Raw genomic sequence first — 26,702 nt, 5'->3', positions numbered from 1 at the left:
GCTGCCTTTCTTTAAAAGTTACAAAACATTAGTCAAGTTACAATTCTCCTTTAATATATCTGAAAGGATTTTTGGCAGGTCAATGGCTCCTAGGCAGACATACTTGTTTGTGTAACCTATCATTACAGGCAGCTTATCTAAAAACATTAGGGTCATAGTTTTAAAATGCTCCAGGCTCTACAGAAATACAACATTTCAAAGCCTGCTATATCAAGCTCCTAGATAATATTATCTAAAAATGAGAAAATGGAGAACAATGGTGGAGGAACAAAGTTCATAAGACTTCCATGAACATTTCATGTACCACATTTTCAAATTTCCTCCATTTGATCATTTGTCTTTATTTACCAGTACTTCCATCGAGCACTATGGTGAGAAGATAAGAAGCAAAATGTACAATAAGGTGGGCCATACACTTAAGTTGTCTTTTAGCTGGACAATGCTTTGGCAGATCGTTCAGCAGACAGCCATCTTGGCTGGCTCTCCCATACACCGGAGGCCTCCTTCCTGCGTTGTGTATGGAAAAGCCACCAGACAAATCGACTGGCAGCTTCTCTTGGCGCGAAAGTGATTGGCAGTCCGAAATAGGAAATGTTTGATCAATCAGTTGGCCGGCGCCCCATAAACATTACATTGTCGGCGAAATTCCTTGATATCGGTGGGTGCAACCAACATTACTTTAATGCGTATGGAAGACATTAAGCCCCCATACACATCAGATGGTTGAACAATGCTTCGGAAGACGATGGTTCAGCTGGCAGCCAACTTGGCCGATTATCCCATACTCAGGGAAAGCTTGTGTACTTTCAGAGAGCCGCTGCCGAACGTGTCTGGCGGCTTTCTTCCAGGAGAACAAGTGAATTGACGGTTTGCCTGGGGCTCCCATACACACAGTATCGACCAAACCTGTGAACATCGGTGGGTTTGGACAACAATCTGATGGGTGTGGGGGCCTTAAGAGTAGCCCAATAAAACTTGGAGGCACCCCAAATACATTAAAATAACCTGGTAACTACAACAGGCAGCTACAACCACAAAAGCAAGCATTTCCTGAATTTTTGAGAGAAGCACAAAACTTGTCTACAGCCCCTGTAGGACTAGAAAGGGTTAGAAAAAAGGAGTAGCAGAAGAGTTCAGATGTTCAGCTTTCTAGGTCAGGTCAGTGAGTGTTTGCATGTCAGGGGGAGTACCAATAAATACTACAGAAATGAGCATGGCTTATCACAAACGTAAAACACAAAGATCGCCACTAACACAAACAAACAATGACCTGCCAAAACACACAAAAATCACCCATTGTATCTGATAACAAGCTAACGAGTGTAGGTGGGGGGCACTTACCAATAACTTGTGAATACTGAAGAGCCATTGTCACTAATCAACTTCACATCCAGTGTAGGGGAGTCATAAACATAGATACCTCATGGTGTAGGTTTTGCACTTTCACATCTTATTGCTAAGAAACCCTCTGTGTACGCGGGTACATAAATCATGGAGCAATGTAACCTAGAAGGACTAGCCACTAGGTGGTCAGCCGTGTTACAAATGAAAGGATCAACTGGCCCATTTTATATAAGATACAGCAATCACTTCGCAACGAAAAATACTACTACAAGTACAACAACCTAAATCAAGAGAAATTCTTAAGTAAAACTCCCTCTTCATCAGTATGGTCAGACGAGTAAAGGGAAGCCATCAGCAGAATGTGACCTATGGTTTAAATCAGTTTTTCTGTTACATTTTTTTTGGTTCTCAAAAATAAATGGGCTTAAAACGCAAGATCTAGAACAGTCTGGGTGCCAGGATACAATGCTAGAACTTAAGTCCTCAACCCATAAGAGGCGTACACTTACTAGGAGTTATTGTGAGAAGCTCTGGCACTGATGAAAGATCGGTGGATTAAACACCTAGAAAGATGCAAAGTAAGCCAAGTGCTACATTATATAATGCTCCTCCACATCCTGCTACAGAGGACACCAGTGACATAGAAGTATCCAGACATACAGGGGACACAGCTGTTCCATTACTGTATACGAGACCCAGAGTTCCTATTGTTGAAGCCAGAACTAATATTTAATATCTGGAACCTGAGCAGCGCACAGAACAATAAACCGTGCAGGCTGGCTCCCGCACCCCAGTGGATGAAATCTGAACAGGTTCCTTTGTTGTGACTACATCTCTTTCTTTCCTGGAAAGCTATCATACATGAGCTCAGAGCTCAATGAGAAATAAGTAAGACGGCATTGTCTCCGGACATGTTAGGTCCTGTGCATTAAATTCCCCTTAAGGATGGCGAAATGTAATGCTAAGGGAGTTGAAATCTTAGCAGCTCTTCCTGCGCCATCCCTGCAGACCGGGAGCCATCTGGTAAGCACTGTGATAAACCAGTTTCCATGGCATAGGGATCCAGAAACACCCGGTAACAAGATGATACTAATTGACGTTTTCTTGCACAGCTGGTAACGCTGCATCTGTCCAACCTCAGGAGCCTTGACTGAGCGAAGGAAATTGTATTGCAAAAATGGAATTAACCATGCTGCTGGTTACATGCTGCAAATTATTAAATCAAAACAATGGGATGTTAAAGGAACCCCCTGAACTCCGAAACAAAAGACAAGAACTGCTGCGCGGAGATAGCAGTATGGGCCCAACTGCTTCATCTCTAGATAAAAGACAGAGCCAATTAACAGAAAAGTCAATCAGGATAATTATCGTAAAAGAGCGGTGATCTGACGTGAATGAAAACTTACTCCATTATATACGGGGAACAACCAGTAATAGTAGAAAATAACAAAAAAATATAGACAAAGAGGCCAAAGAAAGTTTCCACCAATATTTTTGACTTGAGCTCGAAACATAAGATACCAACAGATCAAGAGTCAGAAGGTTGGGTCTTAGACCTTCTCATGACTATTCGAGAAGCTCCAGATGACAAGATGACAATCTCCTGCAACGAACATTGACAGGAACACTGTGAATAATTCATAGGCAATTATATGAAGATACGACAATAAACCATATGTCTTCTACAAAGGGATCATAGACCAGGACGGTAGAGGATGAATTATTTAAAGACCTATATGTACACAATTGGCCTCACATCTTAGACAAGGTTAATTTTCTAAAACAGGGAAAAAAATGCTACCTGTTATGAGAGACCTGATGGATGGACAGCGCTGCAGACCAAATACAGCCTTCAAGATATTACTCTAAGGCTCTGTGCACATGTTGCAATTTTGTCACAAAACATGAAGGATTTCCTAGTACTAGCAAAGTGAGTGAGAAACCTGAAGTCTCATGCTCACGGCGCTTATTTTTTCCTTTCAGATTTGCAGCAGATTTTTCTGCTGCAAATACTCCAATCTCTTACAGCGACAAAAATATATACAGTGTAATACAGAACTAGCAGATGAGGCTTTAAAAAATTCTCTGGTGCAATTGTTTTGTATTGACCGGCTGTGATTTAGAAATCTGTGGCCTACGAATTATTTCGGCGGATTTTTATTACAGGCCCATCCTTTGCAAAGCATAAGGCGAAATGAGCTGGAGAAATTTAAAAAAAAATCCACTAGTGTGCATTTACTGGTTCTCATGGGATTCCACAGCTGAAAACCCACAGTGAAAGGTTTGGTTGCGGAAGGGTGCAGCGAAATCTGCAGTATAAATCAACTTGCCACCGATTTCAAATGCAGAGCGACCTCCGGTTTAAGGCAAAGGATTTTCATTTCACAGCTTTTGTTAATTCGATTTCACAAAATTTCCTTCAATACGGCTACTGTAACACAAAGTGGATTTTCCCTCTAGCAACATACCCTAAAGCCACCTGCAGAAAAACACAAGAAGTTATGTCAAATGAACAAAAAAAAAAAAAGTCTAAATACTCAAGATCTATCTGCACAAGATATTGCGTCATCACTTCTTTATATGGATAAAAAAAAATATATGGCAACAGATACATAGGGAGGAAGGACCATATCCATGAAGTCAGCACCAATTCACAGCCTGGAGGAGAGCGGGATTCTCTGGAAAGGAGAGGACCCCAAGTCCCCCGTACCTAACCATACAAGAAAGGTTTGGCCACCTTTCATCTGATGTGTCTAGGGGTCTCTTTACTCTCTCCTAGCATATTATTTTGCTAGAGAGAAGGAACAGGTAGTTGGATTTGCACAGTCCGATCCATGTTTTCAGGGGAGATGGCCACTGCCGGACAGTCCTGGCGGCGGCTTTTCTTCTCACTCGCCATTAAAACCACATATAGGGTATGCACACTTGACATTTTTTAGACACCGGCGTACCTGCCTTGATTCTGACACAGAAGACGCTTCATGTAGACACTGGCAGTGTTTTCCTTGAAGAGTCTTTTCTGAAGTTTGTTTGTACTCATTTCTGTTGGCCGCTTCGAAGCCTGAAACAATTAAAAGAGGTGACTGAACATGAGCGCGGCAAGTCATTTTGACAGTGCTGTGCACATGTTCATTTTCCTTTTTTTGGAGTTTTAGCGCTTAGACTTAGAGCTTTCTCAAGCGAGTCCCATGCGGAATCCTCCTGACCAAGACATTGCGTGCACATTCCCTAACCCTCGGCCACGGCTCTCATGTGTACGGCAAGCTTAAGAGTCGTGAAGGAAGGTATGAATGTCTGATAATAAATCCCTCTACCAGATTGTTAGATCACTAATTTGCCACATGCCTGCTGTGTGCCACAATTTGCAAAGCTTTATTGATTTTATCAAGCTGCCGCCTTTGAGAGAGTGCCGCCTTAGGGACGGGGGAAGACCCAAAAGGCAGCACTTCGCTTCCCTGAGGATTTGCTATAAATTTAAATCAGTAATTGGAGTAGATTATAGTGGAAATTAGTCCATGGACAGTCTAGTTAAAGATCGTCCTAGCTCTCACTTAAACCTACTATATAAACATGAAATTAAGCAATCAAGGGGCCATAAATTCCCATACGTTGTAAGTGACAGCAATATGTTACTGCAGAGTAATCTTATCCAGCAAATTCCACATCGGCTTCATATTAACTAATCTGATGTCCTTGATGGCATTAACAAGGACAAGTTACTGTTTAGGAAGTACACACACCATCGAGGAGCTAAAATACGCCAAGGAAAGACGCCATTCCCAAATAGGATAATCCAGCCCGGCTCATACAAGATTAATAGAGCCACTAATAATCTTTCCCATGTCAAACAATACATGGTAATAGCCAGGCATGAAATTACATCAGATATCCTTGACAAATGGCGTGACGGAGCTGATGTGAGCTGGGGTTAAATAAATCGGTATAATACTACAGATCGGAGTCCTGATCACGGAAATGATTAATAGAAACATCAGTAATGATATAAAAAGAATTTTTGGTCACCAAATCCTCATAAAATTATTTTCTTTTTTGTGGAGAAAGCTATAGTTTTTTTTTAGGTCAATGTGACAATAAAAATAATTTTGATTTTTTTCAGTTCTGTTTTCTTCATATGGGATGAAATATTCTAGTTTACTAGATCGAACAATTACAACAATGGATATACCAAATATGTTTTTTATTTTATTCACATTCCAGTAAAATGTGCTGATATGAACCTTTATATATTTTTCTTTTTAAAAAAAATGTCTATATTTTTTTTATTGATCCTCAAATGGGAACTTGAACCTGCGCTAACCGGGTAGTTAATTTTGAAATACACTGCAATAATACAGTATTGCAGTGTATTGTACCAGCAATCGCCTATAAAGCCCACCCAGAGGTTGTGCTTCATAGATGTACCAAGAAGTAGAAATGAAGATGATGGCACTCACTACATCATGGGAAAATCTTCTTTATAATCTCATAGCAAGCAATAAAAAAGAAAAAATGGGGAGAGTGCGGGCTAACAACAGCAGGCTACTACCGTTTCATGTCTCTTGACACTTCTACAGGTCTGAAGAAGTGCCAGGAGACACGAACGGCCGTAGGCTGCAGAAGCGCCAGGAGACACGAACGGCCGTAGGCTGCAGAAGCGCCAGGAGACACGAACGGCCGTAGGCTGCAGAAGCGCCAGGAGACACGAACGGCCGTAGCCAACTGTTTGCTTGTACTCTTCCCATCTGATTTTTATTGCTTGCTATGAGATAATAGAGCTTTTTCCATAATGTAGTAAGTGCATCATCTTCACTGCTACTACTTGGGACTTTGTGATTTTTTGTATAATGACTGAGCACCACTGATTATTACGGCAGCTAGCTACGTCCATCTATGGGAGAACGACTGTATAGCTAAACAGTTTTCTTTTAACCTGTTCATAGATGTATTAACATGGCAGACAGGGGCCTCCAGAAGAACCCGGCTGTCATGATAAATGCCATTGACATAGATAGGCGTTGGAAGGAACAAGTTCCCCCATTTCCAAGCTCTTAAATGCCACAGTCCATGACAGAGGTATCTTAAGTGATAAACTGCTTGGAGCTACTCCGATCACATCAGTTACTCTCAGGTTCCTGCTGTATCACACAGCCTGCACCTGCTCTGTATGGAGCAGGCTCAGCTCCTGAGCCTGCTCCATACATGCATTGTGCACATCCACCCATTTATGTACGACAGATGTCACCAACTGAAACCTGGCAGAGTACGCCTCCAGGTGCCATGTGCCCTGGCACCAGAGCAGATGGCTGATGAATTCTTTGAAGGGAGCAATGAAGAACTGATCCTGAGAACAGGGCTCTGTTACCCAGCTTGAATAAAGAAGCAATGGCTGTGCATGCACACCGCCTGCCGCTCCACTCATTGTCTATGGGTGCTGGACATGGCCAAGTGCCTGTTGGCCTGCGATATGCCGCACAGACATCATTCGGTTTCCTAGCAATTAAAAATAGAAAGTCAAACACGGACAAAGGTTTCTATAAAAGTTATAGAGATAATAGTGGGGCATACAAGCTAAGCCCCCATAATCGGAGCCGAGGCCATAATAACTGTACATAACCTGCACTACAGGTTACGTGCCGAGCAGACACTCCACCTGATCACGTGTGATATGACGGGCCTTCACGTCATGCTGATATTTATATGAGCAAGGATCACGGTCAAGACCAGCAATAAACATCCCACAATGCACCTGGGAATCCACAGTTCTGCCGCAGATTACTCATTGACATGCACACCGGAGCCTTCATACAGGCTACAATACGCAGCTCCATTGTGGTGGGTGTGAGTGGGTGACATTCACAAAAGGTATCGGAAGGTTAAGTGTAGAAACAAGGAAAATCCTTCCACAGCAAAAAGTTACCGTACTTGGAGACATATAGCACTGAGCAGGGAACATCGAGTGAGGCTGCTGAAATGTAGAAATGCTGTATGACCACCCCAAGGTGACCGGAAGACATATAGCACTGAGCAGGGAACATCGAGTGAGGCTGCTGAAATGTAGAAATGCTGTATGACCACCCCAAGGTGACCAAGATTCCGCCTGAAAACCCCTAAAAAAGGGCTTCACACTAAAAATAATGAACACGTGCACTGCAATATCAAAACCACTTTCTTTAGATATATTCAGTCTTTTTGTGCAACTTTTAACTGTAAAGCTTCAAAAGCCGTAAAGTGGCTAAAGGAAGTGACCTAATCGTTCACTAGTGGAAGTCACTTTATATATCACTAGGTAAATCAGTGCTGTGTTCTGCGCGGATGAATCATCCAATATAAAATCTCATTGTGGTCCCATAATCCCATGAACAGACAAGGCCCGGACTCCGCGCCCAAATTTCATCAGTAAAGCCACAGACTATTGCCAGCAATTCATATGTTAACAGAGCATTTTCTAGGCATTTTACAATACAAAAAAAAAAAATGGTGGAAACAAAGCAGTAACAACGCTGCAAGAATCAACATATGACAATTTTGAAACTAATGCAAAAATGTTGTATTTCTTGTTAACAAGAATGCCAAAAACATTAGTGTTAAATTTGTTTTTACAGATATAAAAAAAAAACAAAAAAAAAAAACACGTGACTATACTGAACACGTTGTTGAAAAGCAACAGCTGAAAGCCAAATTGGCCACAAATTGAGGCCACGGGTCGTTCTGTTCACATTGTGCTCCCCACGTGGCACATTATGTCATTACGTGATTAGGCATCCTCAGGTGGAGATAGTCACTATGAAGCGAAATCAACTCAATGCCTATAATTTGCGGAACTCAGATGTTCCCTTCGGAGGAAAGAGACATTTGTTTTTGGAGCTTTTCACATGCAAAAGGGATCCCCTGAGAAGCCCCTGCAGCCCCCCAGAGAAGCCCCGCTGCTGTAGGCAGCAATCATAGACCGCAACTTGTGTCTCGTAGAAGCAGGAGCACACACGCGCGCGCGCGCAAGACCCGGCCAAGGGGGGCGCGACGTTGCAAAACCAAATCATAATATGGATGTTTCATGGAAATGGGAACAATTTTGTGGTCAAAGCAGAAGGCCTGGGCTCCTGACATAAATGGTACAATTTACCCCAGGAAAAGACCAGCGTTCCTCTAGAGACAGATCCTGACTAAGATTTAAGTCAAAATACAAACAAAAATAGGATTAGCAGCTTCTACTCTGCAGTTTCACTTCAAAAATTTTTTTTTTTTTTTTGTATAGAAGAAGAAAAATTGTTTATTTTTTGTTATCAGTTTGCTAGTCCCGATTCTCATCCATTTTAGATTATATACATTTTCTGTTGTACACACTTTTTTTCTTGCAAAAACAAAAACACAATGTGGACCTTTATCCGTTTTTGCAAAAAATTAAAGGCAAGAAAGAAAAAACACAAGGCCTTTATTTTTTGCAAAAATGGATGGTGGTACACTTTGTTTTGTTTGTACAACTAAAAATGGACATAATCCAAAATGGCTGAGAATTGGGATTAGCAAACAAACTATTTTTTTTCTTGTATGAAAAAAAAAAAACCTGCTGTTGCCAAATGTTGGCTGAGAGTCGATAAGGAATTTTTTTGCATTGTTTTTTTTTTTTGCAATAATTTTGCCTTTTAAGGTTCTTAGTGTTGTTCCAACAGCAGCATACTCTGGGTTGTGCTTTTCTTCCTTTTCCTTCTCCCCCACCACTCAACACTAAGCTCCAATGGGTTCCCAATGCAAGAAGAAAAAATTGCTGAAATACATGAATATGAAAATGTGAGGGTTTTTTTATCTTTTTAAAAAAAGCTTGAAAACGCTCTATGCCAAGAAAGCTTAAATGGGTTGTCTGGCTTACAAAATGCATTTTCAACTAACTTGGGAAGTGTGGAGCCACTTCTTCGGGACCTCCATCGTGGAGGAGAGAATGTGGTGTGGAACGATCTATAAACAAAGTTTTGATAGACCATTCTAAAAATATATAATAAATATGCAGAACCCCTTTAAATGTACGGTAAATCCTTTTAGAATTTATTATTTATTTATTTATTTTTATCTTAAAACAGGTTAAATATTATACAAAGTATAATACAGTCAGGTGAAAAAAAGAGAAGAAAAAAAAAGATAATAAAAAGTATTATACAGTTAGGTGAAAAGAAAAAAAAAACATACGATAGGCGTATCCTGACATTGACGTGTCAAATACTAAACACAGATTAAACAATTCTTAGGAGCCTTGACATTTACATGACGTACATGTGCCGGCGAGACGACAAGCAGAATAAAGGGCATGGTACTGTAGAGGAGCAGAAGGAGCGGGCCATCTCACAGAATCACACGGAGCAGGCTCCTGTATGTAAATGCACACAAACCATTAGGAAGGTACAATAGATGAGCTGTGAGCGGCTGGCAAGCTGTGAGGTAGTATTACAGTAATCACAGACAAAGAACGGCTCTCCACATAATGAAGGCGGCACTATAGGGAAGCCAAATCAACAGACCAATGATAACGCGTAAAATCCCAAAACACGACTGTAAATTACTACATCTCGCTAATGGGACGTAATACACAGAGTAACGTAAATCAATGGTAATATCTAGTCATAAACCTTCCAGTGTACTGTCAGCCGACTTCACCGGACCTGAATAAATCAGCAGACTTTCCCTTGAAAGTTTTGCAATTTGGGATTTTCTCTTTGAAATGCTAATTATGTAGACAGTGCACAATGTCGCTTTATTAACAGGATTGTAACGCGTGTGCTGCAGCTGTCAACGGGCGTCGTTACACATGGAGATAGGAGTTTCATCTGAAATGTGCATTTTATGTTATAAGGATGGTGGGGGGGATTTATTATTAACAGGCTGGACTCTAGAGAGGAGAAAACTAGGCCAGGCAGGCAAAAGATGCACCAAACGTATCAGAATGGCGCATGCCGTAATATGGATTTGGTGCATCTAGCTAGACAGGTTTCACACTTCTCTACGCGGTAAAGTCTCTCCTTGTGGAGAGTGCCGTGCCAGTATGAGAAGATTTACCTCTTCCACCCCACTCAGAAGCCACTCATTCAGCTAAATCAGTCCGCTTGCTTTGTACCGAAGAGGGGCAAACACCCCGAAACATGTGTTATATGGAAATAGAGATTCTGCTTTGGCTTATTATCCCAAGTCATGTTGCAAGACTAGTTAGAGGATCGATAAAAACTTATAGGCTACATTCCCAAAATGAGCTTTTGGTCAGTTTTTGACGTTGCAGATTTTCTGCACCCATTAACTAAAATAAGTTACTTGCATTTTTTAAAAAAAAAAAAAACTCACCAAAAACTCATCATGGGAACGTAGCCTTAGAATTGCTACTTCTAGTAGGTGACACTAGAGTTGAAGTCCTCTTCCTCTATGAAGAGGATATCTGCACGTACTTCCCCACCTCTTGGTTGGCTTACTTTGTTACTGTGGCGAGGAGCAGGGTGGGGAAAAGCCCCGGGGACCTGCCTTGGACTAATAATAAAAAACTGATCCATTTTATGATTCCCAGATAGAGGTCCCAGATACATATTTCTGAAAGTTGGCCAAACCTGACCACCATCTAATGTGTATTGAGGTCCCCTGACCCAACAGCGGAGATCAAGATCAAGCCATTGAAATTTACAACAGGTCATCTTGTCTTCAAAAGTGATCAACTAATGGCAGGTGTCTGGAAGGGGCTTTCTCCCCTCTGCTCATTGAAACCACATCAACGCTTGTACAAATTGAGCGTTCATGTGTATGGGGCAGGGGGGGGGGGGGTGCGAAGTGAAAACTTACATTGAAGAGCTCTCGCACGTGTATGGCCAATTTTAGTGTTATCTGGAATATAGGATTGGTGGCAACAGTCCATTAGAGAATGCAAATGGGCCAAGGTCATAGTTATAGTGGGTGCAAGAGTTACAGTCACACCCAAGACCTGGAGCCGAAGGAGGCCAAAAAGTCCCTCAGCCCACGTGAGAATACCACTGATAGTTGGGGCTGTTTTGGATAGTTTGCATTGGTCCCCATAGGTTTCCACTTAAGCCACAGCAGTATGCTCAATGCCAGTGAAAGCCAAGACTATGTATAGATTGTTAGAGGGACAGAAATGACGAAATAAGTCAAACTCATCCTGACCAAAAAAAAAAAAAAGTATGGATAATATATCCTCAAGCTCCAACTTCTGGTGGGACATTTTTTAAGAACAAAAACAGTCCCTTTCTTACTGAAACTGTGTCGTCAGAAAGTGACCTATTGTTTAAACTAAAGTTTCTGCTGCAGCTCCTGACTCCCCTATAAACGAGGACTCGGTGAGTGCTCATGCGTTATAAATGGAGAGAGAGGGGAGAAAGCCGCTACACCATACCAACTGCAAAGGGTCTCATAAGCATTTTGGTGGGAGTGCTTCTTTAACATGATCACTCATCTTGACTCGACATCTCAAGCTCTGATCATAATAGGATTGGATGTGTAAAAAAAAAAAAAAAAAAAAAAAAAGTTTTTTTTTTTTTTTATCTATTTGGGTGGTGGTTGTTCGAGGTCATATCTACAGTACAACTCTACATCAATTGGTGGGAGAATAGCCATTGGCAGGATCCATCAAATAAAATCTAATTCCTATAGGACGTCCAACGGTGGTCAACCATTCGTCGAAGTGATGATTGTTATCCCAATCAGGTTCTGAAGGGAAAAATCGGAAAGGATTCCAGACATGATGGGTGCACCGTATGAAGAATTGGCTCTTTTTCCCTAGGTGAATAATAAAAGGACGGGCGGCATGGATGGGCAGACGTGATTGTCTATGGTCACATCAAACAATATTTCTCACTTCGGCTCAGGAAAGCCACACAATAACATTTCTACGGTGACTTTCTTTGGGAACCTTTCGCTTTTATTGCGCCGTTAAACTGGAAAAGTTATGTCTCTCATGTCTTTATTCCTGTCAGAGCTAGCGCCGGTATATATTGCTCAATGATGTTGGAAAGTCATGGACGTCTGTACAGAGCTGCCAGTTTATGGAATCTGTATTAGGAATTTACGTGGTACTCACATAGTAGCCGACTGGGACCGCTGCCAACAATCTACAGAAGATGAATGGGCTGAAAACAATACTGCAACCCCCTCGCTGCACACATCTAAGTGTACTGTCCTGTGGATACATCCAGAGCCGCACTGAAGACTGAAGAACAAGGGAAAACACGGGAAGTTGCTAGCCCATTTGTGGAGGTTCTCACGGAAATGTTTAAAGGGGTTTTCCACCCTTCTATTTTAGTCTGCTCATCTTCCGCTGCCCCTGTCCTGCTGCCTACATCCCCCCCCAGTCATCATGTGACTGCTACAACCAAGCAGGGTCTTAGGAGTGAACCAATGCAGACTCCGATTTCCTGTAGCAGTCACAAGAGATGGAGAAGAGACCGGTGGGTGACAGAGGAGCATCTGCTGTTAGATTTTATTACTACTGACCACACTAGTCAGGTCAGGCTCAGGTATTCCTTACAATTTAAGCTATACTAGTAATTTATTGTTTCATATAACGTCTGTACCCGGACATTTTCATGCAATCTGTAAAAGGAGCAGTTACAAGACGTGACTGTGGAATATGGAGCTACATGGTAATTGTTCCGGCGATGTACGTTTTACCAGACGTGTTTCCAGAATACAAACTACATCCTTATCTCATTTACATGGGCCGATTACCATAACCAATGCTCGTTATCGTTTGCACTGCTCCAATAATCACTGGGGATAAATGGGCCTTTTGTCAGTAATATTAGCGGAAGGCAGTAACTTATCTGCCGCTCACAGATACCTCGCTGATCTCGGAGTAATATATTTAGCCTTCCCCGCTCTGGAGAAAGCGGCTATTTCATGCTTGCAGTTTTGTGCTGTATCCTCCTGGGAGAGACGCTTATTCTGTTATTACAGCCCCACTAATGAATCAGCACTGGGGACGTCTCTCCTGCTAGAAGGCTCAGCCTGACCAACGGCAAAAAGCACATTTCCTCCACTCCAGGGCTGGAGACCTGCTGTGCAAAGTGCAGCGCGGACCCACTGTCTGCGGATCCATCACAATAATAATAATAAAAGGTACTGAAAAAATATATATATATTTCTAAGGCCTCATTCAGACGTCAGCGATTGTTCTGGAACACAAAAAAACAGTCCGAGTTTCAGCAGTGTTTGGTCCGTGTGTCAGTGTTCCAGCAGAGATTTTCACGAATGAAGAAAAAAAATTAAACTGCTTCTCCTAAACAGAAGTTAATCACAAACAAAGTGTGTGGTCAGAGATTTCCTTTTTTTATTTTTACAGAACCCCTAGACAGGTATAGATAATTTTGATCAGTGACAAACTAAAAACGGACGCCTGATTATCCGGTTTTCTATATAAACACATTTTACTTTATGCACGATGCCAACGTTAGCGAGGACGATTCAATTTCTTGTGCTTCATACAAGCATGCAAATTTCAGAGAGCCACAATACAGACCTATAGTTAAAATCCGAGTCATATGAAAGGTGTGGAAGTAATACATGTTATCCAATAGGCCAATTCACATGTGTAAGTTTCTACACCGATTGTCGGTCTGAGAAGAGAAAATCAGATTGTACTGTTAAAAAGGGTATTCCCATATCCAGGATGCTATCCCAATATGTATTAGGTATAATAATAAAAATATTAGAATATCCCTCCAATTAGAAACGTAGTATAGTTCTTGATTCACTATGTCTTTCCTCATGTGCAGGACCTTAGGTATCCATTGTTACGACCACTAGCAACTAGTGTCACTATATTAGTGGTCGTAACCATGGATACCTAAGGTCCTGCAATGCCTGCAAATGAGGAAAGAGATATAGCGAATCAGAAGAACTGTACTACATTTTTAAGTGGAAGTATTTGCTAATATTATTATTAATACACCTACTACATATTGGGATAAGATCACTAGTGGCTTCTTTATTGTTGCAGAAAGCTAAAAACGTACGGCAAACACCCGGTGGCAAAAAAAAACCGAAACTACACAAACACTGACCTATCGGATTTTATTCACCTTGCCCAATTTTTACATAAGGCTGCAATAGTGGTCCATATGTGGCCAACCAAACATCTTGCGTAAAGTGACCATATCCTGGATTTCTTTGGCGACTGGGATGAGAATCAGACCACGTAGCGGGACATACACATGAAGTATCCAATGTAATAGGAAGATGGCCAACCACTGGCCATTTCTGGTTGCCCAGTGCATCATATATAAAACATGTAAACCTTTACTTCCCTTTTGAGATGTTCGGGGGTGAAGTGGGCCGTAGATTTTGCATCCAGTTCCCTGGAATATAACCACAGGGCCCTTACATGTGATGCTTTTACCTTCAGCATTTGTTTATTTTAATTAGGCAAAGTTCACATATAAATTAATTATAATTTACAAGTGAATCAGGGTCAGCCAATACCTAAACCACAAAGCTGAAGGGCGAAGTGTTACAATGGGAGCAGGACAAAAGCTGGAAAACAATCTATAGATAAGTGTCCCTTATATGCAGTGCCATCTCATCAGCTGTGTGCTGCACTTATTCTGGGGTTATGGCCACATTCTGGCTAGAGTGTTGTTCAGACATTAGTTATTAGTCCCAATTACCCCATTACCTTGGCTGGATTTGTAATGGGCCCGCGGGGGGAGAGAAGGCCCCGCACATCCCCGGTTGCTTTTCTTTAAGAAATACAATAATTAAATATTAGAAAGAGAAAAAGAAAAATAAACACAAGAAATCATGAACCATAACCCTATCCTCGAAGCTGATATGGCAGCACCTCCACCACAGACACAAGACATGCAGATCTCGGACTGGCCATATAGTAAAAGGCGAGTCCTAGTATCTTGCCAGAGTTTCCAATAAAATCAGCAGCGGGAGCCGCTCATTACAGAAATCGATGGTGATGGCAGCTCCTGCGGCCTGTTACACAGACTCTCCGAGGTCAGGCTGACAGAGGAGTAATCAGGATCTACCTTTCTGGCAGAACTATGAAGTCCGTTTGTGACACTAAATCCTCCCACCCATCCATAATTAGAGGTTAGGAAATGCAGCACATTGGGTTTTCACCTGATGATACAGGTAAGGTTGTGTTCACACCACACCTTCCCCTCCCATATGGAAAATGGATCATTAAAAAAAAAAAGTATACAATGTTATCCAGCAATATATCCATAGCCTATTATAAGAAAACTGTAATAACATGATCATGTGTGTACATTGGCCTATGATCGTCTAACCTTTTCATGGTGTGAAGAATAGCATAGCCTTCAGCCGGCTATCCTGGTCAAACTGAAGGTTTCTTCTCTCCTGCATTGAAATGCATGAAAAATAGCCTTAAAATGGATCTAAAAAGTGATCAGGTGTCATAGGGCGTACTCTCACTATATGATTGGTGGGGGTACAGACCCTGCGCCCCAACCGACCCTGATGAGAACGAAGAATGCGCAGAGCTGCTATAGCGAGCTATCCTATTAGGGGTAGGTTCACACATTGCTTGTTTAATTGGGGATATTTCCACAGCGGATCTGCAGATATAGGCTTATTCTGATGGGCGTAACCTGTCTGTGTTATTCACTGACTGGACACAATAAAAAGGACCTCTTACCAGCTCAAAAGTGGACAACTTTTGCCCACTATTCTCGTGTCCACCAATTGTTTCCCCCCTTTTTAAATCCTCCAAACAGTTCCTGAGTTACGGGCCTATTTAATGCTAATTTTTATGGTCTTTACCAAGAAGGTGTGGCTGACAGGATCCTCGGGGCGTGTCTTTAGACTGCTCTGCACAATTACCTCTATGGGTACTGTCCCCCTGGTAATGACCCTAAAAATTAGAACTGACTAAAAAGTGGAACCGTGCGGCGGAAATTAAACAATAAATAAATAAAAAAAATTAAAAAAAATTGTCACTTGTCATCCAGTGACAGGTTCTCTTTAATTTCAATGGGTCTATTTACATTTGAGTTTAGTTTTTTAGACTTTTATTCTGAAAGGACAACAACATGTCCTTGTTCTATTCTGATTAAAGTGAACCTGCCAGCTGATCCATGCTTCCCAGACCACAGGCAGCATGCATCAGGCGCTGGCTGTATGAACACAGACAGGTATTGTAGAAAAAGCATACTTTAAACACCGCCTCCCCATATAGGCAGAGACCTGTCTCTCCAAGGCAGGAGAAGCTGCCGGGGACCCGCTTGTCTGACTAGTCCACAACGCGGCTCATTCCCCTGTGGCTGTAAACTTTTTTTTTTTTTTATTGAAACTGACCAATTGTTTATACACTCGTGTGATCCTACCGTGTAGATGATTTATAAAAAAAAACACATACAAGTAAAACAAATACTTGTGAAACTGACCTTCTCTTCCGCAGAACTTTGTTAAGGGTTTCACCATTTCAATAGTTATCATCTGGGCCAATTCTGTACAAAGGGTTTATATCTGCAAAATCTAAAATCTGCACTCAAGGTCAATTTCACAGCAGAAATTTTCAGCAATGTGTAGATGAGATTTGTTGTGGTGTCATCCACTCGCCTGGTACTGGATTATGCTGGGGATTCTCTGCATACATATCAGTCCTAAATTCACAACATGTGAATGTACCATTGCCTTTTCTCTCTGCAACAGTTTCGTCCCCCTGTCACATGGCCATATTCAAGATCTTATTATTCAAGGTTTTATTCATTTTTTATTTTTGGGGTGGTGATCATGGAGAAAGGACTCGCACTCATCATTAGATCATAATGTCCTAGCGATATCCAAGACAGAGCGGCAATCCTATACACCTGCAGTACAGTACACTACGCAGTGCAAGTCCGTTTAGCACACAGTTGTGTTGAAAAAGTCTTGTCAACTACAATAAGCGATAGTTAAAGGGAATCTGTCAGTAGGATTAACCCTGGGCATGTAGGTCAAGGAAAGCTGAATAATATTACACCTTTAGATCTACTATCTGATATTTTATTGCAGAGAAATTCATGTTTTTTCTTAATATGTAAATGAGCTGTTAGGGAGATCTATGTCTGGCCCATAGATCTTAACAGCTCATTTACATATTAAGAAAAAACATGGATTTCTCTGCAATAAAATATCAGATAGTAGATCTAAAGGTGTCATTTTATTCAGCTTCCTATGACCTACATATAGAGAGACAGTTTAGGCCACATCCTACTGACAGATTCCCTTGAGAACAGATTATACCATCATATTCCAGACAAACATGCCGAAATTATGTCCGAATACTACAAGTAAACAGATTTATCAATTTTGGGCATTTCTAAGCACTTAATGCAGTGTAATTTAAGCCTAAATCTGCCTTGAATTTTACCAGTCTTGCACAACATTTTAAAAACTTTGCCAAATTTCTCTCCAAGCGCCATAGAGACAAGACCACCCCTCCCCCACCCATTCTGTCCAGCTCTCATTAGAACACCACAATCATTATTTATGAGCTCTTGATTTAAAAGCTTTTGCTTTAATAAGTTTTTTTACCTTTCATCAGCAAAGAACATTCTATGGAAATCAATGAAGGTTCCGTATCTGGAAGCCACTTTGTCCTAGACACTATGCCTGAATAACCTCTGTTAGCTACACTTATCCAATTATCTATCGCTGCATTAAGACCGTGCTGGGTAGCTGGACCCTATAAAGAAGCAGGAGGTACCTAGCCATCAGCTGCGGTAATTTAGGGTTCACCATAGTGGAGGAGAAAAAGGGGTTTTCATCGCTTCTATAGATCACAGCACATCGGGTCGGGTCGGTCCAGCAGATTGTCTGAGCAAATTCAAAGCCAGAAGCAGGCAAGATAGGAAGGGGTCGTATTCTTGTGACCTCCAAGGGGCCGGGGAATACCTCAGCCCAGGAACAGAGCTGAAGCCTGGAGTTGTTCTGATGCACATAACAGAAATATTTCACAAAGGTAAAGAATGTGGAAAACATCAACCCAGAGCCGGGGTCAGGAGCAGAGCCGTACCGCCAAAACCATGGTCAGGAGTCTGATCAGTCATTATAAAGTGACATCAATCAATGCACGAGCTCATAGGAAGAAAGTCAGGCCTGCAGCCCTCCATAACTGGAGCTGATGTTTATCGTATGGATCTAAACTAATATACGGTGTGTATGTGTAGAGAAGGAAGAGCAGAAGAAGAGAAGAGGAGAGGAGAAAGAAGGCAAGAGGAGAGGAGAAAGAAGGCAGAGCAGAAGAAGAGAAGAAGAGAGGAGAAAGAAGGCAGAGCAGAAGAAGAGAAGAAGAGAGGAGAAAGAAGGCAGAGCAGAAGAAGAGAAGAAGAGAGGAGAAAGAAGGCAGAGCAGAAGAAGAGAAGAAGAGAGGAGAAAGAAGGCAGAGCAGAAGAAGAGAAGAAGAGAGGAGAAAGAAGGCAGAGCAGAAGAAGAGAAGAAGAGAGGAGAAAGAAGGCAGAGCAGAAGAAGAGAAGAAGAGAGGAGAAAGAAGGCAGAGCAGAAGAAGAGAAGAAGAGAGGAGAAAGAAGGCAGAGCAGAAGAAGAGAAGAAGAGAGGAGAAAGAAGGCAGAGCAGAAGAAGAGAAGAAGAGAGGAGAAAGAAGGCAGAGCAGAAGAAGAGAAGAAGAGAGGAGAAAGAAGGCAGAGCAGAAGAAGAGAAGAAGAGAGGAGAAAGAAGGCAGAGCAGAAGAAGAGAAGAAGAGAGGAGAAAGAAGGCAGAGCAGAAGAAGAGAAGAAGAGAGGAGAAAGAAGGCAGAGCAGAAGAAGAGAAGAAGAGAGGAGAAAGAAGGCAGAGCAGAAGAAGAGGAGAAGAGAGGAGAAAGAAGGCAGAGCAGAAGAAGAGGAGAGGAGAAAGAAGGCAGAGCAGAAGAAGAGGAGAGGAGAAAGAAGGCAGAGCAGAAGAAGAGGAGAGGAGAAAGAAGGCAGAGCAGAAGAAGAGGAGAGGAGAAAGAAGGCAGAGCAGAAGAAGAGGAGAGGAGAAAGAAGGCAGAGCAGAAGAAGAGGAGAGGAGAAAGAAGGCAGAGCAGAAGAAGAGGAGAGGAGAAAGAAGGCAGAGCAGAAGAGGAGAGGAGAAAGAAGGCAGAGCAGAAGAAGAGGAGAGGAGAAAGAAGGCAGAGCAGAAGAAGAGGAGAGGAGAAAGAAGGCAGAGCAGAAGAAGAGGAGAGGAGAAAGAAGGCAGAGCAGAAGAAGAGGAGAGGAGAAAGAAGGCAGAGCAGAAGAAGAGGAGAGGAGAAAGAAGGCAGAGCAGAAGAAGAGGAGAGGAGAAAGAAGGCAGAGCAGAAGAAGAGGAGAGGAGAAAGAAGGCAGAGCAGAAGAAGAGGAGAGGAGAAAGAAGGCAGAGCAGAAGAAGAGGAGAGGAGAAAGAAGGCAGAGCAGAAGAAGAGGAGAGGAGAAAGAAGGCAGAGCAGAAGAAGAGGAGAGGAGAAAGAAGGCAGAGCAGAAGAAGAGGAGAGGAGAAAGAAGGCAGAGCAGAAGAAGAGGAGAGGAGAAAGAAGGCAGAGCAGAAGAAGAGGAGAGGAGAAAGAAGGCAGAGCAGAAGAAGAGAAGAGGAGAAAAGAAGGCAGAGCAGAAGAAGAGAAGAGGAGAAAAGAAGGCAGAGCAGAAGAAGAGAAGAGGAGAAAAGAAGGCAGAGCAGAAGAAGAGAAGAGGAGAAAAGAAGGCAGAGCAGAAGAAGAGTAGAGGAGAAAAGAAGAGACGAGAAAGAAGAGAGGTTTGGGAAATGGAGATTTAAAAGCAATATTATGACTATATATGTAAATAATAAGCAATCTCATTATTATTCTCAGTATCATCAATAATAGATGAGGCCTAGACCAGGGCTCGTGTTGTAACCGTCCCACATTGTCAGTGACGTGCAGAATTGGGTGAAGAATGGATGATGTCCGATGGTGTGTGTCATTACGGGGAGACAATGTAGTGCGACTCTCTGGAGCAGCCTGAAGCCTCTGTACAATACTATGTGTATATAGCTCTATACAGATGTAGAATATTCTGTAGCAGAGGCTTCAGGAGCGGCCTCAGTGTCACACTAGATCTACTCTCTAATATATATGTATATGACTAATGGGCCGTGTCAGAATTTTGCAGTTGTGTCCAGGAGCGTCCTGTTACCCCACAGTATATACATATATATAATTCTATAGACTCCGGTCATCACATGACGTGCTGTCAGTGAAGCCTCCGTGCCTCCTGTAGCCGCTGTACAGTGTCTGCCATCACCACCTCTAGTCACTGCTCTAACTGCAAAGAACCCTTTCCTAGTTACCTGAGGACCTCCTTTCCTCCACAGGTAATGAGTGCTCCCTGGAGATAGGAAAGGAGTAAACCATGTCACTTGTAGAACTACAAATCTAAGCGTGTCCTATAATCATCATGACAGGCATCACTGAGAACACAAGGTGAGGTATCCCGGACCCCGTGCAACAACTGGCTCTGACTGCAACCCCTCTAAGGGGGTCAGTTTAGAATCAGCTGAAGCTGACAGGGGCACCACAAGTCCCAGCACGCAGGGGGGGGGGGGGGGCACCACAAGTCCCAGCACGCAGGGGGGGGGCACCACAAGTCCCAGCACGCAGGGGGGGGCACCACAAGTCCCAGCACGCAGGGGGGGGCACCACAAGTCCCAGCACTCACCTCCTGTTCTTCATGGCCGTCTCCTTCTTGTCCAGCACCCCGGGCACACAGCTGGTGAGCTCCGTCCAGTCGGCGTGCAGCCCGCAGCTCCAGCCCGTGGAGAAGCGGGAGAAGAGCCAGGTGTCGCGGCGGTTCGGCCGGTAGCAGGTACACTTCTTCTGGCCGGGTCTGCAGTCACACGGCACCTCCAGCCGCACGTTCTGCACCAGGTGCCGCCCGAACGTGGTGCCCCCGGTCTTCTGGATGTGCAGGAACACGATCACATCGTTCCCTTTCATGTCGAAGGTCAGAGAGCGGTCCAGGTCCCGCACCGGGAAGAAGAACTTCTTGACGTAGTGCGGGTCCGGGGTGGGGAACAGGTCCGGGTCCTGCTCGGGGTAGTATCTGCTCGGGGGTCCCAGGCTGATCCCCGGCCCCACGTACTGGTACAGGATCAGCATGAAGAACACGGAGCCGGCCACGATCAGCAGGAACTTGCTGCTCCGCTCAACCATGGTCCTGCCAGCGCGGCTCACAGGTCACCATCTCCCGGGACGTGCGGGCGGCAGTGCGGTGCCCTCCTGGTGGCCGCGGAGCCCGGGACGGAGGCGAACCACAGCCGGCTCCCGGGTACGGACTGCTGCTCCTCACCGCCGCCGAGCAGCCATCCCCGGTGCTGTCCTCCAGCGCAGCTACGGAGATCTGAGGCTCCCGGCTGCTCCCCAGCCTCCTTCCTGTCCGTGCGCCACCATGATCCCAGCCCAGCATGCACCGCGCCTGCTCCTACTACTGCCTCATTTGCATACACTCTCGGCACTCGCTCACTCCTGTGGTTGTCGTCAGCCGCCCGCGCAGTTTCTGTCTGCTGATTCATATTAACCCCAGAGAGTGGCCCTGCTCTGCCCGACAGCAGCGGAGGAAAAGGGCTTATTCCCCCTACTGCTGGGTGTCAGGGATAGGAAACAGCACTATTTAATTCATTTTGTACACTGCTTTATTGTATTCATAGATTAACCTATTTATTTACGTAGTTATTTCACTTATTTATTGTATATACTTATTTACCTATTTACTTTTTATTATTATTTTTTTCAATTTATTTACTTATTTTACTTATTTAATTATTTATTTACTTTTCTATTTACCTACAGTATTTATTTTATTTAATTACTTATTTATTTGTTTGTTATTTACCTATTTATTTACTTATTGGTTTTTATACACTTATTTATTTACCTACCATATTTACTTTTTATGTCTTTTATTTTTCAATTTGTTTACTTATTTAATTGTTTACTTATTTATTTAACTATTTGTTTACCTTTTATTTACCTATTATTTCACCTAGTTATTTTATTTAATTTATTTACTTATTTACTTTTTATTTACTTATTTTATTTCTTAATTCCTTATTTACTTATTTTTTGTTATTATTGTATTTTATTAATGTAGTTACATTGCTCCATATTGTATTGGTGCCAGTTATTGTTGTGATGCCCCCTCTCACCCCTACTCCCCCACAAGGCCGTGTTCACACATGCATTTGTAGTGCATCTTCTTTTTTACCAAGATTTTCTGAAAATGCGGTTGTTTTTACTGTGTTTTTGGAAAATTGTGGCAAAAAAAACCACAGCTTCGAAGATTTAAAAAAAAAAAAAAGGTTTTTTTTTTTTATTCTATCACTGTTTTTCTTACAAATCTGGGAAAATGGATGGGATATATATATTTTTTTTTGCGCAGTGTAGATTGACCTGCGGTGCTTTTTTGAAATCTGCAACATTTCAATTTCTCTTGTGCGTACGGTGAGTTTTATGTGAAGATTTTCACCATAGACTTGCATAAGATGCTGAAAATCCTCAGATAAAAAACGCACATAGTCCGCCGCACATGACTGTATCAATAAAGTGTTGCCAAAGCCAAATACCAGGAAGTATCAAAAACATATCAACAAGATACAAAAAAATACAATAAAAACACAAGTACCCTAATTTACATAATGGTGCAGAAAATCTGCAACATCAAAAACTCACCAAAATCTCATGGTGTGAATGTAGCCTAAATGTGTGACAATGTATGCGTATACAACTAAAGAATACTTTAATGGACTGCGATGGTAGAATATATCTGTCTGGCAGTACACAGACTTTTTTTTCCCCGTTTGCCGCGGCGGTGGCGGTAGGGTGTGTGCTCATCTGTCCAGAGTCAGTGCCGTACACTCCGAACTGTGATTCTGGTAGGAGAATAAAATTTAGCATTTTTATTTAAATGTCACTGTGATTGCTGATAGGAAACAGGATAAGTGCCAGCTCTGTGTGATGTGTGGAGATTGTGATTACTCAGACATTACACAATCACAATACAAAACACTTCATCAATCTCTGCGGCCGCTGCGCTGTGAGCTCTCCTGTGTGATAGTTCCGGCTTACAGCAGATCCTCCCAAGCTCCCCATTGTGGGTGTCACCCACTTTTCCTTTTATAAATAACCGGATGCTTTTTCTCCCAAAGTTATAGTCACAATGAGTTTTTTGATGAGTTTTTGGGAGCAGAAACTGAGCGGAAATTCTACAAATCCTCCTTAAGAACTTGGAGTTTTCACTCAGTTCCTGCTCCGAAAACTCAGCAAAGTACTCAGCGAACACATACCACAAGTAGTGTTGAGCGAGTATGTTCTGTTAACCCTTTCGCCGAGTATGCTCGGGCCGAGCTCCGAGTATTTACAGCTGCTCGGTGCTTATTTCTTACACATTCCTCACATGTAATAAATCTGTCAAACAGTTGCAAATCATGCACACGTGAGCGATTCAACCATAACACCGAGCAGCTGTAAATACTCGGAGCTCGGCCGAGCATACTCGGACAGAACATACTCACTCAACACTAACCACAAGGCTTCCTTGGCTAAGAAAACACCCTATTTAAATGGGAAACTTTTTATCTATTTGTGATTTCAATTATGTTAACACTAAGAACTTTAGTATGCATTTTGGAGCTCATTCTAAGGCCATGTTCACACGTTCAGTATCTGGTCAGTATTTTACATCAGTATTTGTAAGCCAAAACCAGGAGTGGGTGATAAATACAGAAGTGGTGATTTGTTTCTATTATACTTTTCCTCTGATTGTTCCTCTCCTGGTTTTGCCTTACAAATACTGATGTAAAATACTGACCAAATACTGAACGTGGCTTAATTCCAACATCAAATACAGCTTCAAATACTCTTTAGCTATAGTTTTCCTATTGATTTCATCGGAGGAAAACGCGTCTGCAGCACACGTTGATTCTTAACATAGTAACATAGTTTGTAAAGCCGAATAAAGACTTGCGTCCATCAAGTTCGACCTGTTAGTTCTGTAATTGCTAAAGTTGATCCAGAGGAGGGCAAAAACCCCAAATGATTTGGCCAATCTTCACCTGAGGAAAAATTCCCTCCCGACTCTGAAACCAGCAGTCAGAATAAATCCCTGTATCAACCTACTATTTTATTTTATTTTTAAGTATATGCTGAAATCTGCCTGGTATCTAGAAATGCATCCAGTCCCCGCTTGAACTGGTGTAGTGAATCCGACATTACCGTCTCCTCACTCAGTGAATTCCATATTCTCACTGCTCTTACCGTAAAGAACCCCTTCCTATGCTGGTGCTGAAACCTTTTCTCTTCCAGTCTTAGTGAATGCCCTCTTGTTACCGTAATATCCCTCCTTTTGAACAAATCCCGGGCAAGGTCTCTATACTGTCCCCTAACATATTTGTACACATTTATTATGTCCCCCCTCAACCTTCTCTTTTCCAGGCTGAATAGTTCTAGTTTTGCCAACCTCTCTGGGTATTGCAGTCCCTCCATTCCCCTTATTAATTTTGTTGCCCTCCTTTGTACCTTTTCAAGCTCATTTATATCCTTTCTATATATTGGGGCCCATAACTGAGCACAGTATTCCAAGTGTGGTCTGACCAGTGCTTTGTACAGTGGAAGAACAATGTTCTCATCCTTTGCAGCTATACCTCTTCTGATACATCCCATTACCCTGTTTGCCCTTACAGCAGCGGCCTGACTTTGGGCTCTCCAATTTAGTTTGCTATCAATCAAGATGCCCAAGTCCTTCTCCATCTCTGAATTCCCCAATGATTTCCCATTCAGTGAGTACTGGTGACTTCCATTTTTCCTTCCCATATGTATGACCTTACATTTCTCCTCGTTAAACCTCATTTGCCATTTAATGCTCCACCTACCCAGCTTATCCAAATCCCTCTGTAGGTCTGCACTGTCCTCTTTTGTATTAATTGTTTTACATAACTTTGTGTCATCTGCAAATATTGATATTTTACTATTTATCCCGTTGACTATGTCGTTAATAAAGATATTAAATAACATTGGGCCTAGTACAGACCCCTGTGGTACCCCACTAGTGACGCTTACCCAATCTGAGTATATTCCATTTATAACCACCCTCTGCCTTCTATCCTTTAGCCAGTTAGCTACCCACTTGCAGACATTTTCCCCCAGCCCCATCATTCTCATTTTGTATACCAACCTATTATGTGGCACGCTATCGAACGCTTTTGAGAAGTCGAGATACACGACATCCACTGGTTCCCCCTGATCTACTCGAGAGCTAACCTCCTCGTAGAAGTCAATCAGGTTTGTTTGGCAGGAGCGATTCCTCATGAATCCATGTTGGTTCGGGATTAAAAGATTATTAGCATCAAGATGCTCCGTAATTGCCTCTTTAATGAAGCTTTCAAAAATTTTGCCCACAACGGACGTCAGACTCACCGGCCGATAGTTTCCGGCGTCACTTTTCGCTCCCTTTTTGAATATTGGCACTACATTCGCCTGTCGCCAATCAAGTGGTACAGACCCAGTCTCAACAGAGTCCTTAAATATAAGATATAACGGTCTGTCTATCACATTACTTAGTTCCCTTAATACCTGTGGGTGTCTTTTTCCACATTTTTTTTTATCATGGAGAAGGTAAACCAAGATGTTAATTCTTCGTTCTTCAGTAGATGCAGAAAAAGCACCTCACGTACACAAAATTGATTAAAAACGCCCAAAAAAATGTTTGGTGCATGGTAATTGCTATTTTGCAGCTTCTGTACCTGATCTGTCTTGTTTCCTGACTCTTCTCCTGCCTTTACTCCTGGATTATAGGCCTGGTACTAGTAGTTATACTCCTGCTCCTGCTTTTACTACTGGATTATAGGCCTGGTACTTGTAGTGATACTCCTGCTCCTGCTTTTACTACTGAATTATAGGCCTGGTACTAGTAATGATACTCCTGCTCCTGCCTTTACTACTGGATTATAGGCCTGGTACTAGTAGTGATACTCCTGCTCCTGCTTTTACTACTCGATTATAGGCCTGGTACTAGTAGTGATACTCCTGCTCCTGCTTTTACTACTAGATTATACGCCTGGTACTAGTAGTGATACTCCTGCTCCTGCTTTTACTACTGGATTATAGGCCTAGTACTAGTAGTGATACTCCTGCTTTTACTACTGGATTATAGGCCTGGTACTAGTAGTGATACTCCTGCTCCTGCCTTTACTACTGGATTATACGCCTGGTATTAGTAGTGATACTCCTGCTCCTGCTTTTACTACTGGATTATAGGCCTAGTACTAGTAGTGATACTCCTGCTTTTACTACTGGATCATAGGCCTGGTACTAGTAGTGATACTCCTGCTCCTGCTTTTACAACTGGATTATAAGACTGGTACTAGTAGTGATACTCCTGCTCCTGCCTTTACTACTGGAT

The 26,702-nt window shown here is 42.5% G+C and overlaps 1 protein-coding gene across 2 annotated transcripts in view; it reads right to left on the bottom strand.

The window, feature by feature from the left end:
- The window catches only part of HS6ST1 (heparan sulfate 6-O-sulfotransferase 1), a 110,919-nt gene extending 89,170 nt beyond the window's left edge, over positions 1–21,749 (bottom strand). The window contains exon 1 of one of the 2 annotated variants that reach the window (XM_073674247.1): positions 20,967–21,749. In XM_073674247.1, the coding sequence (XP_073530348.1) occupies positions 20,967–21,460 (494 nt within the window). In that variant the 5' untranslated portion in view covers positions 21,461–21,749. The remainder of the gene's footprint in view (positions 1–20,966) is intronic. The other variant, XM_073674248.1, reaches the window with a different exon arrangement.
- Between the last annotated feature and the right edge of the window lie 4,953 nt (positions 21,750–26,702).

This window comes from Phyllobates terribilis, unplaced genomic scaffold (assembly GCF_046119375.1).
Source record: "Phyllobates terribilis strain yellow unplaced genomic scaffold, ASM4611937v1 Scaffold_3__8_contigs__length_932513732, whole genome shotgun sequence".
Taxonomy (NCBI): Eukaryota; Metazoa; Chordata; class Amphibia; order Anura; family Dendrobatidae; genus Phyllobates; species Phyllobates terribilis.
The sequence above is the reverse complement of the archived record's forward strand: the minus strand, read 5'-3'. Positions and strand labels throughout refer to the sequence as shown.